General features: G+C 42.1%; 1 protein-coding gene across 2 annotated transcripts in view; it reads right to left on the reverse strand.

Annotated features, from left to right (window-relative positions):
* The window catches only part of heg1 (heart development protein with EGF-like domains 1), a 75,158-nt gene extending 58,223 nt beyond the window's left edge, over nt 1-16,935 (reverse strand). For both annotated transcript variants that reach the window (XM_039755365.1, XM_039755367.1), the window contains exon 1: nt 16,409-16,935. In XM_039755365.1, the coding sequence (XP_039611299.1) occupies nt 16,409-16,796 (388 nt within the window). In that variant the 5' untranslated portion in view covers nt 16,797-16,935. The remainder of the gene's footprint in view (nt 1-16,408) is intronic.
* Nucleotides 16,936-18,023: the final 1,088 nt, after the last annotated feature.

The raw sequence follows: 18,023 nt of genomic DNA on the forward strand, positions 1-18,023 counted from the left end.
AGAAGGGGGGAGTCCTCCTTTAAATTTCAAAACACTCCTACCAGCACTTATTTTTAACAGTCGTGCTTTCCATAGTTCTGTACTGCAGTAGCAATTATAACCAACAAAGACTAAGAAACCCCACAGGACCCTCTAGATCTTGATTTCCATTGCAAGGAGTTCAGAGACAGGCTTTTTAAGAAATAAAAATAAATGAATTAATAAAAACAAGAAAAAGCAGGCATGTTAGAGGAATGATATCATTAACACAGCACTTTTAATGTCCACATCTGCCATCACTTTTACCAGTGACAAAGAGCAATTGGCCTCTATGGACTACGGCCTCCTCAGTTTATGGCTCACAGGTACATTACAGGCGTCAGACACAACCCCCCCCACACCATCACCACCGCTATCCTGAATTCAACAGTGCAAGTTTGAGCGCATTAGGTAATGTTATGTATGCATGCACATTTGTACCTATACTCATCTACATATTCATATACTATACATACAAAATATACTCAGTTATATGCAAACATACACACTAATATACATTTTAATTTGCTTTATTTTTATTTAGGACAAGTGCTGTATGGGACAATTTCCACCAATTCTCTCCATCATTTACAGACACACACGCACACACACAGTACAGCTGTAATAAACATGTGCAATACACGTATATCATAAACTATACAGACACACAAACATGTCATGTACACATTATATAGTGTATATATATATATCTATATATATATATATATCTATATCTATATATATATCTATATATATATTATAAAAAAATCTTGAAGGGGACGAGACGTGATTGTCTCAAAGGCACTTTCACGTCCCATGAGACAAGTCTTCATCCCAAGCAATGTAACCACGCCCGGGGCCAGAACCCCCTCGAGACAAGAGCTTATGCAAAGAGATATGGAAAAGTCCTGCATGGTTACAGTATGTCAGACACATTTCTTGTAGAGAGAAAGAAACGATATTCACTCACGGCCAGTTATACGTTGCATTGTCACAATGTAATTCCAAACACAGAATCAAAATTCAATGTGGTATTGACGAAAAGGTAAAAGCGAAAAGAGATCAAATATATGGACATAGGTGATATGACAGAAGTATGGAGATATTGTTTGGTTTTATACTTCAAGTCGGAGACTTGTAGATCGTCTAATTCATGTTGCTATCATGGAAAAGTTGTGTTTCTTCCCAATGAAGAGGCGTATCCACGAGAATTAAAAGATTTGTTGTTTGGTGAAAGTGAAATCCTGCAAGAGAAATCATTTCTCATTTGTGTGAATGCTATTGTCAGACACATTTCATGCAGTGGGAAAGAAACAATATTCACTCACGGGCAGTTATATGTTGCATTGTCATGAATGTAATTCCGAACATGGAATCAAAAATTAAATACGGTATTGACGAAAACAGAAAAGTGAAAAGAGATTGAATATATGAACTTAGGTAATATGACAGAAGTGCACCACACGAGATGCCAATCATGCAGCACGGCAGCAGCTGCAAGCCAGCAGCTGATCGAGCAAAGAGGAGGTAAAAAAAAAAAATGTATGCGCTTCCAATTGTATCACTGTTTAAGAGGGGGTTTCGGAGGAGTGATCGCACCTCCTTGGAGTGCGTTCAGCCTCCCTCTTCACAACACGAGCAGCAGAGACACGAAGTGGTTGGCACGTAACACAGGTGGGTGTCGGCAAGCAAAGCAAATAGGAAGCAAAGCCCACTAGTATATATATACATATATACTGTATATATACATACATACATACATACATACACACACATACATATATATATATATACACATACATACATACACACACATACATATATATATATATATGTGAGAAAAATACAATAAAAAAACACAACTTTAACAAACAATGAAGACTCACTAATGTGCTTGTCTTGCGGTCTTGTATGTATGTTGTCATCCAGTTGATGCCCGTAATCGGCCAACTCGATTTAATTTGAAAAGCAACAGGCGGGCGCGGTGGTGGAGCTCAAACATAAAGAACTAGCCAACCCACGGCGTACCATACGCCGCATAATCAGGCCGGTTTTTTATGCATTTTTAAGCACAGGGAGAAAATTAACATTTGAAAAATCGGTAATGTAATAAATCAGCAAGAAAAGCAACATTGTAACAATGCACGGAACGAACCAACACACAATCGTCCGTGCGGCACTCAGGCGCGGAGGGTGGAACGGGAGGAGAGGAGAAGGACGTCCACTCGCTCCCTCCGTCATGCTAGTCTGCTGACTTCTCGTCCAGTATGCACTCCCTGCTCATGTGCCCACCTCGTCACTCGAGTCGTTGTCGTCTTTGCACAGTCCAGATGCACCCGTGACTCACGTAGACTTTTCATTGCTCTGTGCGGTTTTGGCTGCCTCTCTATATATAATCCACCAAGACACCCGACCACGGTTTGAGGGCGGTGTGTACAAAGTGCAGGAGCATCTAAGAAGACGCATGTTTGTCGTGGATGCGGATTGCTGTATGTAGCGTGTAAAACAGTTTGCAATGGTGCACGCGGTCGTCCGTCGTAACCGAAAACTCGGTTTTTAAAGACTGCTCACTTCATTGTGTTCTAACCTCAGTTGTAAAGAAATGTTTTAAGGATCCCATGGGATACCCCTCGCAAACCGTTTCACATGTTGCATATGGCGATTCACCTCCGCAAGAAACATGCCTCTATGAACAGTCAACGTGGGTCGGAGCTGCATGTGACCTCTACGACAGACGAATATAAATGACGCCGGTTTTTCTGTGTCGTCGCGTCCGAGTTGGTGGGTGTGGCTCTGTGAGTTGTCATCGTATCCAATGGTCTTGGAGTTGGTGGGCGTGGCTCCTTCCTGCGTGCGCCATAGGTGTCTCACTTGTCAGCGGCTTAGTGAATCCACGCCCCTTCCGGCGTGCTTTCCATGGTTGTCTTGCCTTAGTGAATTATATATATAGATGCTGCCAGTCCCCTCCAGTTCACCCTCTGGTGGACGTTCCGAGTGTCAACCTTATGATAACATGCATACAAGACCATTAGATCACAGAAGGGGGTGGGTTAGGGTTGATGTCACTCTACAGTATTTTTAGCCGACCAATGAGAAACATGTGTACCAAGTTTCATGAAAATCGCTCCAGCCGTTCGGACATGATGCTGGAACATACACACACACACACACACATTGACTTTTATATATTATAGATTACTAAGAGCTTTACCCCGAGAAGTGATCCCTGCATCTGTAGCTCAGTAGCACTGACACCACGTGCACCATTCCAAGAAATTAGAAAATCCGTGTGGTATGAGGCGAGATTTCCCTCACATGACCGCCGCTGAATGAATTCACGCAGCCTTGCCCTTTTGCGTCTCGACAGAATAACAGACTCGAGGAGATAAATCAGCTGCTGAGCATGAAATAATGGAAAAAGTAAATTAAAGATACATAAATACAAAAAAAAATGTGCTTTGCTATCCAAAGGCCAAGCTGGATGTCTTCTAATCATCACATTTGTTTCTCATTTGTTACTTTTACCAAAGCAAGACAAATCGGCTTTGAAAGATTCGACAAATTTGATTCGTTGAACGTAAAAAAGATAAGCAAAAATAAAGAACTTATCATTTGACTGGCAACATTTGAGATACAATTTTTCTAACTGGAGCACAAGGCCTGTGATGTGACCTGCTGACAGTTACATGGTGTTAGCAGTGGGATTTGAATCCACAGCCTCAGGGTTTAAAGCTTTAACTGCTATGCCACAGTGCCTGCCCAAATACCAAGTATTAATAATTCATAAAGGATGTCAAGCTATCTAGATCAACAGGTTATAGTAGTTTATTATCAATCACGTATGGTCAGAAAATCATTAGCATGAATTTACCAACAGAAAAGAGAAATGAACTATGGAACGGAGGGAAGAAACCTTAGTTAACATTTTTAATGACTTCATGGGTGCAAACCAACTGACAGCCATTTTTTTTATATACAGTGGAGTGAAGTACAATAAGCATCTTCTTCACTGACACACATCTGGCCTACAAATCCTTAGCCTGACCCTCATAACAAAGACCCCAGCTTTGCCGACTGGTTGGAAGTTGCGTATGAATGATTGAAATGTGTGTCTGTATGAAGTTGGCATGTCCTCCACATGTTGGTGTGACTTCTCCTCCTTCATCTCAGAGACGTGTGTGTTTTCCGAATTGCCAAGTGTCCACGAGTGGGGCCTGTCCTGGACTGCCACCTCCTCATTGGTCACCTGCCTTATGCCTAATAAACTCACTAATGGATAAATGGAGTATGGAGTTCAGTTTCAACTTGGCTTATTTTTGTATGGCGCTCATTACCAAGTGCAGGCCCAGAACGTTGTGACAAGTTTACGGATAGACAAGTCGTACTGGTGTTGGGTCATCTCGTCTTCTCTTCAACACCCTATCTCCCAGTCCCATGGACTCTCATATCATATACACCAACACTGTATACAGCCAGAATCTTTCCATGTCTCATTGATATGGCAACCTGGACGAAGGAGCACCATCTTCAGTTCAACTTGGCAAAGATGAACCTTCTTGTTATCCTAGCCTTCTCAGTTCAGCTCAGGACATTATTATTCACCCTTGTCACATCAGTACAAAACTTGGAGGGGGTGGTGATCGATGACCAGCTAACCTTCACTGACCACATTAGAACAATCTGGACGACAACAGGCCATTCAGCCCAACAAAGCTCGCCTGTCCATTCCACCTAATTCTAAAAAAAACGTCAAGTCGAGTTTTTAAAGTCCCTAAAGTCTTACTGCTTAGAATTCCAAGAGAGAAACTTGAAGAAGTAATAAGGAAAAGAAAATCCGAGCACATTTCTCCAGTTTTAATGTCACTACACTGGTTACCCGTGTCATTCAGGATTGACTTTAAAATTCTGCTTATGGTTTATAAAGCCTTAAATAATATGCTCCATCTTATATATCGGAATGTCCGACACCTTATATTCCAAATCGTAACCTCAGATCCTCAAATGAGGGTCTCCTTAGAATTCCAAGAACAAAACTTAAAAGAAGTGGTGAGGCGGGCGGCCTTCTGCTGCTATGCACCTAAAATCTGGAATAGCCTGCCAGTAGAAATTCGCCAGGCTGATACAGTAGATCACTTTAAAACACGGCTGAAAACACATTACTTTAACATGGCCTTCACATAACTTCAATTTAACTTAATCCCGATACTCTGTATGTTCAATTCATCATAATAACTATTCATGGTGGCTCTAAAATCCGTACTGACCCCTACTCTCTTTTCTGTTTCTTTTTCCGGTTTCTTTGTGGTGGTGGCCTGCGCCACCTCCACCTACTCAAAGCTTCATGATGCTCCAACAATGATGGATGGATTAAAAGGCAGAAGTCTACGTGACCATCATCATCATCAAGCCCTTCCGTGAGAATCCTAAATCCAAAGAGGACTGTTTCATTTATGTTAGGTAGAATGCCCAGAGGGGACTGGTCAGGGGGTCTCATGGTCTGGAATCCCTACAGATTTTATTTTTTCTCCAGCCGTCTGGAGTTTTTTTTGTTTTTTCTGTCCACCCTGGCCATTGGACCTTACTCTTATTCTATGTTATTTAATGTTGACTTATTTTATTTTCTTACTGTGTCTTTTATTTTTCTATCCTTCATTATGTAAAGCACTTTGAGCTACTGTTTGTATGAAAATGTGCAACAGAAATAAATGTTGTTGTTGTTGTTGTTGATGAGGCGGGCGGCCTTCTGCTGTTATGCACCTAAAATCTGGAACAGCTGACCGATAGAAATTCACCAGACTAATACAGTGGAGCTCTTTAAAAAACTGCTGAAAACACATTACTTTAACATGGCTTTCTCAGAGCTTCATCTTAGTTTAATCCTGATGCTCTGTATACTCAATTAATTATCATTATTATTCATGGTGACTCCAAAATCCGTACTAACCCCTGCTCTCTCTTCTGTTCTTTGGTCTGTGATCTGCGCCACCACCACCTGATCAAAGCACCGTGATGTCCCTACATTGATGGATTAAAGGCCAGAAGTCCACATGACCGTCATCATCAAGTTCTTCAATGAGAACCCTGAATACAATGAGGCCAGATCATTGATGGGCTTTCTTTACTGCTGTTACGTCCTTTTGCAGACCAAAACTGCACCCAGTACTCCAGATAAGGCCTCACCTGTGTGTTATAAAGGTTAAGCAGAACCTCCTGTGACTTGTACTCCACACGTCAAGGCGCTATATAACCTAACATTCTGTTAGCCTTCTTCGTGGCTTCTGAACACCATCTGGCAGTCAATACCTTAGAGTCCACTCCGACTCCTAAATCCTCCTCATAAGGTGGACTCTCAATATTCAGACCTCCCATTGTGTATTCAAACCTCACATTTTTACTTCCTATGTGTAATTCTTTACATTTATTGACATTAAATTTCATCTGCCACAAATCTGCCCAAGCCTGTCTGCTGTCCAAGTCCCTCTGTGATGATACAACAGATTCCAAATTATCTGCTAATCCACCTATCTTGGTATCATCCGCAAACATAACCAGCTTGTAACTTATCTTCCTATCTAAATTATTTATGTATATTAAAAATAGCAGCAGCCCCAGCACTGACCCCTGCTGGTCACCACTCTTAACATTGTGATCAGGTTCCTCTCAGATTCACTCTGTTTAACATCTGCACACTCAGGCATATCTGATGGAGTATGCAGCACACGATCTTGTTCACACTTTGGTCTCTTCACTCTTTGACTTTCGGTGTCCACAGACCTGACCAACCACTGATTGGCCATCTTTGTCTATAACAGCAGATCCCTCGGTAACTCGCCCTCTCCATACTGATGGTGTAACATTTCGGATCTGTCCATGCATAACTGACCTTCCTCCACAACTCTCCACCCTTCTCGTTTGCTCTTTATGAGTAAGTCAGAAGATCTCAATTTAGTCACTTCACTAAAATTCTCTCAACAGACGCTGGTCCTGCTCCCCCGTCAAGTTCATCAGACCCAACACCACCTGTTCTGCCACTCTCAGACTGGCTTATTGACATTCCTTTGCAGGACATTGGAACAAATCAGTTCAGTCTGTAGCCTCTCGATTGATTGATAGATTGACAGACATGAAAGGCACTATATATAAGAGACAGACAGACTGACAGATATGAAAGGCACTATATATAAGAGACAGACAGACAGATATGAAGGGAACAATAAATAAGAGACAGACAGACAGATTGACAAATATGAAAGGCACTATATAAGAGACAGAGAGACAGACAGGCAGATATGAAAGGCACTATAAAAGAGACAGACAGACAGGCAGATATGAAAGGCAATATAAAAGAGACAGACAGATATGAAAGGCACTATAAATAAGAGACAGACAGACAGACAGGCAGATATGAAAGGCAATATATAAGAGACAGACAGATATGAAAGGCACTATAAATAAGAGACAGACAGGCACAAATATGAAAGGCACTATATATAAAAGAGACTGGCAGACATATAAATATGAAAGGCACTATATATAAGAGATATACAGACAGGCAGGTCGATCTTTATATGTCCCAAGGGGTAAATTTAGCATTTTACAGAAGGACAAGAAATACACAAATAGCACAACAAACAAGAACAATTCAAATCTCTCAAATACAAACAACTATTACAAAAAACAAGAAAACGTCCGACATGTCTAACGATAAAAGACCAGTCCCAGTGTGGCACTATAAATGCATATTGTTGTAGGTATGAAGGAGCCCCAGAAGTGTTTCTGCTTTGAGTTTTGCTGTCTGATTCATTGGCTGAGAGTACGTAATGACGGCGTGTCTCAGAGATTTTTCCTGCTTTCCAAGTGAAGGTACAGTACTGGGACTGACGCCAGCTCTCTGTGGCTAAAGATCATAAGAAGTGTAAGAACGTATAATGAAATGGGTGGATTTTACTTAAGTGTCCTAATAAACTAAAGTGAGCACAGCCAGGTTAGGTGAACCTCCATCCTTAAGCTCTACAGTCCAAAGCTTTGCCCGCTGGACCAGGCCGCTGTCTTAGTCGTGCACTACAAGACTATGCCAAGCTTTTGTTAAAACTGCAGCAATTTCTTTAACTGATGCTTTGGCCCCGGGCGAGTTACAATCGACCCCACAGTTATACCGTATGTTTGCAGCCCCTGTTGACAGGGTGAATTCAGAAGCCGTGGAGCTGGCACCCGTGTGGTTTCCATTCCAGCGCCTTAACCGCTGGACCGCACTACCTGCCTCGTAATATCATGCAGCAGTATGTGGTCACTACGCCACATCCATTTATTTTGGAGCTTGTTAATTATAAGCCTGTCATGGCACTGCGGACTTCACTTCCATATGCTGCCTCTTTAAAAGTGGTTAAGGCTGGGGCTCGCTAGGAGTTACTCGGTAAAAGTTTGAATCTTTCATTATGTATGGGCTAACTGGAGCCCAGCCCTAATGCTAACCACTTCTTAAAAGGCGGCATATTCAAGCAGGCCACCATGCACTGCCGTGGCACAAATATAATTGAAAAGCAGCTTTACTTTGGCAAACTTTCTAACCGAGGCAATTCACAAGTCACAAGTGTAAAATTTGAATTGCTTCCACATTTCTACTGGCACACTGGTTAGGTTGGCAGACTCCCCTTGAGTTGTGCATTATTTAACGATGAGGGCTAAAATGGCTACTTTAACTCTTGAAAATGATAGTTGTTTCCAGATAAAACTGCAGCCGGTAGATGAATCCACCTGCTCAGGGTCACACAGCGGATGTTCTAAAGGGACCCTTACCGTTTACGGCAGTGGTTCTCAAATTGTGCTCCATCAGCATGTGCCAGGTGGTCCATGGGCAAGCCACATGAAAAAGCTCTAAGTCACCAACCTCACAGCGCCTTGTCGAATCTGGGAGATGATGTGCGAGTCACATGGGATGACATCGAGGGACTCTGTCACTGCTTCACACACTATTTTAACTTCTGTGTCAACACATTGGTACCCACAATGACAGTGCATTGCTTTTGGAACAACAAGGCCTGGATTACTAACCAACTAAAAGGGTCTCCTGAATGAGGAAAAAAGAGAAGAACATTCAAATCTGATGACAAAGAGGCTCTGAAGGACATACAGGGTGTGCTAAAGTAAAAGCCGAGTTAAGGAAATGATGCTTACAGAGCTAAATTAGAAAACAAACTCACTCAGAAGAACATGAAGGAACATCTGGAATGGACTGGAGCATCATTACTGGATTCAAGCAATCTAGGGCTCAGGTGCTAGAAGGGGATGTGGACAAAGCTATGGCCCTGAACCAATTTTAATAGATTTTGCCTCCAAACTGTTACCTTCCTCCAATGACCAAACTCCCCACACCAACCCTACTGCATCAACAACTCCCACCATGTCAGATGGAATGACCGGTGACCATCGGTGTGGGCCGCCCATAGCTGAAGAACTAGTAAGGAGACAAGCTACGTACAGGAAAAGCTGCAGGACCAGACGGAGTTAGTCCTCGAGTTGTTAAGGCCTGTGCTCACCAACGTTGTGGTGTCCTCTCTCACATGTCCAGTAAATCACTAAGGCCCCAGAAAGTAGAAAACATTCTGCACTGTTCCAAAGATGACAGGCACCTCTTCGCCTAATGACCACAGGACAGTGGACCTTACAGTACATCTCATATCATGTAGACCTTTGAGAGGTTGGTCCTGGACTATATGAGTCCTCTTGTGGTAGACAACCTGGACCCACTGCAGTTTACCTGTTGGACAAAGACTGGAGCGGAGGATCCAATTATCCATCTCCTCCACAAGGCTCCACTTGGACAAAGCTGACAGCCCTGTGAGGATGATGCTTTACGATTTCTCCATTGCCTTCAATACCATCCAGCCATCCCTGCCAAGGGGTAAACTCAGAGATAAACAGGAGGGTGAGCTGATCGTGTCCTGGACGAGGGACTATCTGATAGGCGGACCGCAGTGTGTGAGGCTCAAGGACTGTGTGAGCAACACTGGAGCACCACAAGGACCAGGCTGCTGTCCACGTCTCATCACTCTGTGCACCTCCGACTGTAAATATAACACCATGTCATGTCACTTGCAGTAATTCTGTTCCTTCTTTTTAATTTTCTTTCTTTATAGTAATTCTGGTGTGTATTCAAACCAAAGTGTGTATTATATACTTACCTACCTAATTATTTATATATGTATTTATTTAAAGAGTTTCTGTTAAAAGGCAAATTCCCCCTGAGGGAAGTTTTATCTATCCGGCCAGCTATACTAAAATTAATATCCATATCTATGTATCAATCTATCCTGACAACTATAAAAAAATTAATATCTATTTATATATTTATCCTTCAAACTATAATAAAATTAAAATTAATATCCATCTCTCCATCTATGTATCGATCTTTCCTGCCAGCTATACTAAAATTAATATCTATTTATATATTTATCCTTCCAACTATAATAAAATTAATATACATCTCTCTATCTAGGTATTTATCTTTCCTGCCAGCTATACTAAAATTAATATCTATGTATTTATCTATCCTGACAACTTTAATAAAATTAATATAAATCTATATATCTATCAGACGGACTATACTAAAATTAATATCCATCTATCTATGTATCTATCTATCCTGACAACTATAATAAAATTAATATAAATCTATATATCTATCCAACGGACTATACTAAAATTAATATCTATCTATCTTTAACTTCTACACCACTCCTCCCGCTCCGATCCTGTATGATGGCAGTGATCTCTCTCTCTCCCTCCTTTTCTTTTCATTTTCCTATCTTCACACTCATCGTGTCTTTTTCAAGGCTAATCTAATTCCTTTATTACATGGGACTGCCTTTTTTTTCAAATCCACCTCAAGAACCAACCCCTGGCAACAGCAATCCCTTAATTCCACCTTGCAAGGTTTTATTATGGATCACTGGCTAAAATCTGGGACTATGAAATGTAAACCCAACAAAAGTCTGAGTGCTAAGTCTTGTAATGCGGATCATCTTTCCAGGTGGGCAGAGTCGTGTGTGCCACCCAGACCTGGGAGTAAGAAACCTGTGGATACTTAGGGTTCCTACCAAAGGCATCACAACAGGCTTCTTAAGTAAGGGAATTTCCAATAAACAGCCCTGCTCAGGCATACCAAGTGACTATTTGAGGCCATGTAAGCAGCTCGTCTTCGTTTCTCCAGTATTTTTCACATTAGTGCACTTAGGAAAAAGAATGTGATCATTGTATCATAGAGTTTACGGTAATAAGTAGTTGTCGGATATAGGTGGTCCTCCTTATCTATGACTTTCACAAAGTGGTCCTCGTATGAAAACACTCTGAGAACCCCTGCTTTACAGTGCAACATCCTGGCTACTGTGCCCAGCTTCATATTGTTTTTCTCCCATTTTGATTACATTAGATAAACTTTATTAATCCCAGGGAGAAATGCAGATGCAAACAGCAGCAGAAACATCAAACTAAGGATCCAAAAATCACAGGACAATACGGACAATCAATCCATCGATATGTAAAATAAATAAATAAACATACATTGTGCAGATATTTCAAAATGGTATTTCAAAAATGGACCCCAGGAGGAAGCACTGAATTGCCTGATAGCAGTGGCCAGAAAAGACCCCCAAAGGTGCTTCTCAGCACAGCATGGTGGAATGAGCCTGTGGCTATATTTTTCATGATGGCATCCAATTTGGCCACCATCCCCTTTTGCACAACATCTTCCAGCATGTCCAGGGTGGGCCCTGTGATGGCGCAGGCTTTCCAGATAAGCTTATTCAGGCCTTATGCTTCTTTGAAGTTCAAGTTGCTTCCCCAGGAGAGCACAGCATTGACCACCAAACTGGCTACTATGGACTGGTAGAACATTTCCAGCAGTTTGCTGCATACATCACAAGACCTGAGTCTCCTTAACAAGTCCAGTCCGCTCTGATCCTTCTCGTCCAGTGCCCCTGTGTTGTCACACCAGTCCAGTTTGATGTTTATATGGACCCCCAGGTCCTTGTAGCTCTGCACCCCTTGAATGGTGAGTGGTCTCAGGGGCTTTTGAAGTCCACCACCAGCTCGTTTGTCTTGCTGCTGCTGAGTTGAAAGTTGTTGTCCCCACACCACAAGACAAAGTCCTCCACAACCTTCCTGCACTCTGACTCGTCTCCATTATTAATGCAGCCAATGATGGACGAGTCATATGGAAACTTCTGAAGGTGGCAAGCGCTGGTATTGTGCTGGAAGTCTGCTGTGTAGAGGGGTAAACAGGAAGGGAGATGGGGCAGGACCTTGAGGTGCTCCAGTATTATATACGCCACCATTTCTGGCACACAATCACCACCGAGCCTCATAAGCTGCTGTCTAGTGGTCAGGTAGTCCATGATCTTTTCAGAATAAATCCGGTTCATTTTGTACAGCACCACCAAGGATGTGCATCATAAGTGCCTTACAGAGTAAACAATATTACAATACACGCTATAAAAAAGGCTAACATTGGTTTACTTGCAACCCCTGGGCACAACAGCACCAGACCCCCTGCAGTTTAGCCTACCAGGACCACATAGTGGTGGATGAGGCTGTCATCCGTCTGCTGAATAGGACCTACTCCCATCTGGAGAAGCAGGGTAGCAGGGTGAGATCTTGGTTTTTTGACCTTTCTTGTGTATTCAACACCTTACAGCCCACCCAAAGCCCTAGTGAAGAAGTTCTGGTCAATGAAGGATGAAGCAACCACAGCGTCTTGGGTAATTGGGCGGCCTAACTGGTAGACTAGAGTTTGTGTGGCTTAAGAACTGTGTATCGGACATGGTCGTGAGTGGCATGGGAGTTCCACAAATGGGGCGTACTGGGTCCCTTCCAATTTACCCTGTACACCTTGGACTTTAGACACAATACTGCAGAAATATTCCCATGACACAGCCATGGTTGAGTGTAGTCCGCAGTGGACACCACTAAAGGACTTGGCTGAATGGTACAAACTGAATCACCTGCAGCTCAGAATCAGTAAGACAAAGGGACAAATCGTAGACTTCAGGAGCCATCAAGACCACAGCTTGATGGTGAAGACGTGGAGGTGGTGAAGACAAATATATTGGGGTGCATCCGAACGACTGGCTTGAGTGAAATACCTGCACAGGGGCCATCTGTATACAGGAAGGGTCAGAGACGCCTCTATTTACTCGGGAGGTTGATGTCATTTTGGTGCATGAAGGCCATTCTTATGTGTTTTCTACTGGCCTGTAATGGTCAGTGCCATCTTCTATGCAGTAGGGCGCTGGGGCAAAGGCATTTGTACAAGTGATGCCAAAACACTAAACAAACGCATTAAAAAGGCTGGTTCAGTGTTGGGGTGTCAAACTGGACTCAATGGAGGAAGTGGTAGAACAAGAGGCCACTTGAGAAGCTGTTTACGGTTCTGGACAAAAAAAGTACAGTCAGTGACCGACTGGGACAACTGCAGTGTCTAATGAAGTACCCTGTGAGGTTGTTTTGACCCTCAGCCATCAGGCTCGGTAATGATTCTCCCCTCAGCCAGGGTCAGGCAGACATCTTAACTGGCCGTGATGGTGTGGGTGACACGCTGGGCCAGCAACTGATAAATATGAGCAGTCCTGATCACTCAGTTAACATCTACACTCTGTTCACTTACCGAGAGACAAGTCAGGTTATATGTGTAGCTGTGCCTCGTGCACATACCTCTTGTTATATACATATGCGTGCCTTACTTTAATCTATTTGTTATTTTGTATCAGCACTGATTGGACAGATTCCAAGAGGCAGCCATTCTGTTGCATTCTGAGTATTATTATACTGTTCAAGATGCACAGCCGTGTAGAGGGGTCATCTTATAGGTCTCCAGGCACACACGTGAAAACTGTTTGTGGCATCAGAGAAACTATGGGGTGCCAGGGGCTGCTGCAGTTTACACCGTGTTTATATACCGTCACACACACACACATCTATTACTGTATAGTGCCTTTTAGATCCTTTCATCTGTCTGTCATATGGGTCTGATGTTTCCTTTTATCTGTCGACTACGTGTGCATTTTTATATATCAATCTATAGATAAAAGTAAATAGGACACTACAGGATCTATCTATTAGATGGTGTCTTTTATTTCCTTCTGTCTATTTGTCCATCAATTATATACTGACTTTTATATATCTGTCTATGGACAAAAAGAAATAAGACACTATCTCTTACATAGTTCCTTTAATTCTTTTTATCTATTTATCTTTCAATATGTTATATAGTGACTTTTATTTCCTTTATACATCTGTAAATAGATAAAAGGACATAAGACACTATTTTATGCTGAATCAAATTTCTTTTTATCTATTTATCTATTATATAGTAACTTTTATTTCCTTTTATCTATTATATACTGTATGTTGCTTCTTTTTATCTGTATATGTATTATACAGTGCCCTTTATTTCCTTTTACCTACGTATATGTTTATTACATTGTGCCTTTTATTTTCTTCTATCTTTTCATCTGTCTATTATATAGCGGCTTTTGCTTCCTTTACATATCTGTCTGTCTATATATAAAAGGAAATAAGACACTATCTATCTAGTATATGTTTTTTTTATCTATCTAATATATAGTGACTTATCTCCTTTTATCTGTCTATTATATCATGTCTTTTATGTACGTTACCTGTCTGTTATGCAGGGCCTTTTTATTCCTACATATCTATCTGTCTATAGACAAAAAGAAATGTCACCATTAAGCAGTATCTTTAATTTCCTACTAACCATTTATCTATCTATTATATGGTGTATTTTATTTCTTTTATCAGTTTATTGATCCCATAGTGACTGTTGTATAATACAGTATCTGCTTGTCTACAGATAAAAAGAAATAAAATACTGTATTATGTAGTGTATTTTATTTACTTTTATCTATTTATCCACTTTATAGTGACTTATGTCCTTTTATCTGTCTGTTATACAGATGCCTTTTTAATTCCTGCATATCTATCTGACAATGAGTAAAACGAAATAATATACTATTATATGTATAATGACACTATGAAACTATATATATATATTATATAGTGCCTCTTTTTCCTTTTATTTATTTACCTACTATATAGTGCCCTTTTATTTATTTACCTATTATATATTGACTTATTTCCGTTATATATTTTCCAGTCTGTAGATAGAAGTAAATAAAACACTATTATATGCATAGTGTCTTATTTAGTGCATTTGATTTCCTTTATATATTTATCTTTTGATAAAAGTAAGTAAAACACTATCAAGTGCATTTCATTTCTTCTTACCTGTTTACGTATTATATAGTGCCTTTTATTTCCTTTTATTTATTTACCTATTATAAAGTACGTAAGACACTATCAAGTGCGTTTAATTTCTTCTTCCCAGTTTATCTTTATTTTCCTTTTATTTATCTATTCCATAAAGTCGTTTATATCCTTGTATCTGTCTTTTATACGGTGCCTTTTGTTTCCTTTATTTATGTAATATAATAAAATGAAAAATTCATAATACAATAACCAAACTGAATACAAAAGGGGACCCGTTACCAGTCATCGTGAAGATGCGCTCCTTCGAAATCTCGCCAGTGCCTTGATTGTGCCTGCCGTTAAAGGTGAAGTCTGCGATCGAGCCCACCGATGCCCACTATCCTCCTATCTCACTGCATGTGAATGGCGATGGGAGTGGTGGGCTCGGATGCCCTGACTCAGAGGACGGACACACGCGCACATAGTCGCAGCTCCTCCATTCTCTTTCTTCCACTCGCACACGATGGCTAATCTGCTAAACCGTCGCGGAATTCCTATGGCTCCCGAGAAGTCAGGGCTCCGTTTTTCCTGACAGTTTTACGGTGGAAACGTCCAGCGCCCAGATTCCCTTATTAAGTGCCGCAGCCTCAGGTACACGATCAATAGCTGTCAGCGGTCACTCCATGTGCGGTATTCTTGCCCCCTCAGTCGCAGCCCCGAACTGGAGATTCTGGGTGGACCGGAAATCTGGATGGCCGAGCGAGTCGAGAGCCAAGTCCGGTGAGCTCGTGCGGTAATTCCGTTGATCCTCCTACAGTTACTCAGTTCTACACCTCGTGCTTGGGTGAAATCTGCGTGATACGGCAAACTAAGTGTAGAATTCGATTTACTGAGCCTCTTCATGGATGTAAATTTACCCCAGGACACCTCTCAAGGATGTGCAGCTATTTTCCATATGCAAGGAGTATTAACTCGATATGAAATCTCAAGGGGTCGCGTAGACAGCATGTTACTCAGTGGGCTAAAGTTACCCTGACAAATAGACTGTCAAACACCATCCCGTTACATCGCTGCCAACCCAACATGGAACACACGGGACGACCGCACAAGTAGCCCGCGGAACTCTTACCATTGTCGGCAGCGGTTTGCGTTTCTCCTTCCGCGGTGGTCGTCGGATCTGCCCAAGTCGGCTGAGAGTGGTTGCCCGGTGAAATTGTTAAAGAGCTGGAGGTCTCCTCTGAGGAGTCAATGGTTCCGTTAACAATCGCGGTGAAATCGAGCTGTAGAGCCGCCGAGGCGGTCACCTCACGTTCGGAGCCATCATCAGTTGCTTGTGATCGGGCGGCATTCGAAAGTAGCAGCGCCAAAAGGACGACTCGGCTGATCAAAGCGCTCATTGCCATGATGCTGTGACGAGGACAGCGGGACCCAAATTCAGAAAGATTAAGCTGCTTTTTTTTCTTTTTCTTCTTCAAGGCGAGCGAATAAAACAGATCACCATCCCGTAGGCACTTCATTTAAAGAGCCCGGTTGCAGTCTTGTGGGCCCCCATGATCGCGGCGAACACCGGCACCACATTTGTGTACAGACGCCTGTGCAAAAAGTGAGCCACTCCAAAGCGCACATTACACTCCAGCGCTGTGACTCCTCCTCCTCCACCACTTTCTCCTCCTCCCGAGTCCGCCTTGCCTGCGCGACCGCCGCTCGCAACTTCAATCGATTAATGCTCATTGTGCGGAGCGACGCACATAACGGCGGACATCATCGTGAGGCGGTCACGGAGCAAACACGGGAGATACCGAATCTGCTGGCGGGGGTAAAAAAAAAGTGCTTTTAATCGTTCGTATTTCATGCACCGTTAAAAACAAACTTCATGTGAAGTCTGTTTGTTCGTTTCTGCTTGTTAACTTTCTCGACAAACACGATCATACTTGAAGCAATACTTTTAATCGTTAAATAAACAAATGCATTTTACACATAAAATAAAGTGATGCCATATATCATGTAATTTCAAGCCATTGTAACGAACACACCGCACAATTCGGTGCAAAGTGGAAACCAAACCAGGACGGGATGTCAGCGATTTGCCAGTTAGTTTATTGTCATGTGGAAGGAAAACTAATGGAGACAAGGGTAGAACGTGCAAACGCCACACAGGAATCTGGCACGGGATTCGAACTCGGGACACTGAACCCGTGAGGCAACAGCACCACCTAGCAATTGATTTTTTTTTTTAGTTAAACAAATGATGACAAAAGGAGTTGGTTTTGCCAAGAATGAATTTCTAGGGGGGCAGGTGAAGGGGGTCCGGGAACTATAACTCCTTGTACCGTTCCTCTATCTTTTATATAGTGCCTTTCCTATCCATCTATTTATGTGTTATCAAGTCAAGTCAAGTTGGGGAGCAGGCACTGGTACAGTGCATTGTTGCACCCACTACACGACGAAACAATTTGGGATCCCAGTTGGCAACCCCCCCCAGTCAGACACGTGGTCTAGTCCAGGGGTCTTCAATCACCTGGTCCTGGAGAGCCGCAGTGGCTGCAGGTTTTTGCTCCAACCCAGTTGCTTAATAAAAAGCACTTATTGCTAAAGTAACACTTCTGCTTCACTTTAGTGATTTTGAGCCCTTATTGCTTCATTTTGTCTTAAACAGCTATTTGAATTGCTCCTTATTATCAATAACATGCAAATGACAAGAGAGAGCAGCATTTCTCCATTTAGCTTATTTCCATTTACACCTG

The sequence above is a fragment of the Polypterus senegalus genome, chromosome 6 (genome assembly GCF_016835505.1).
Source record: "Polypterus senegalus isolate Bchr_013 chromosome 6, ASM1683550v1, whole genome shotgun sequence".
NCBI lineage: Eukaryota > Metazoa > Chordata > Cladistia > Polypteriformes > Polypteridae > Polypterus > Polypterus senegalus.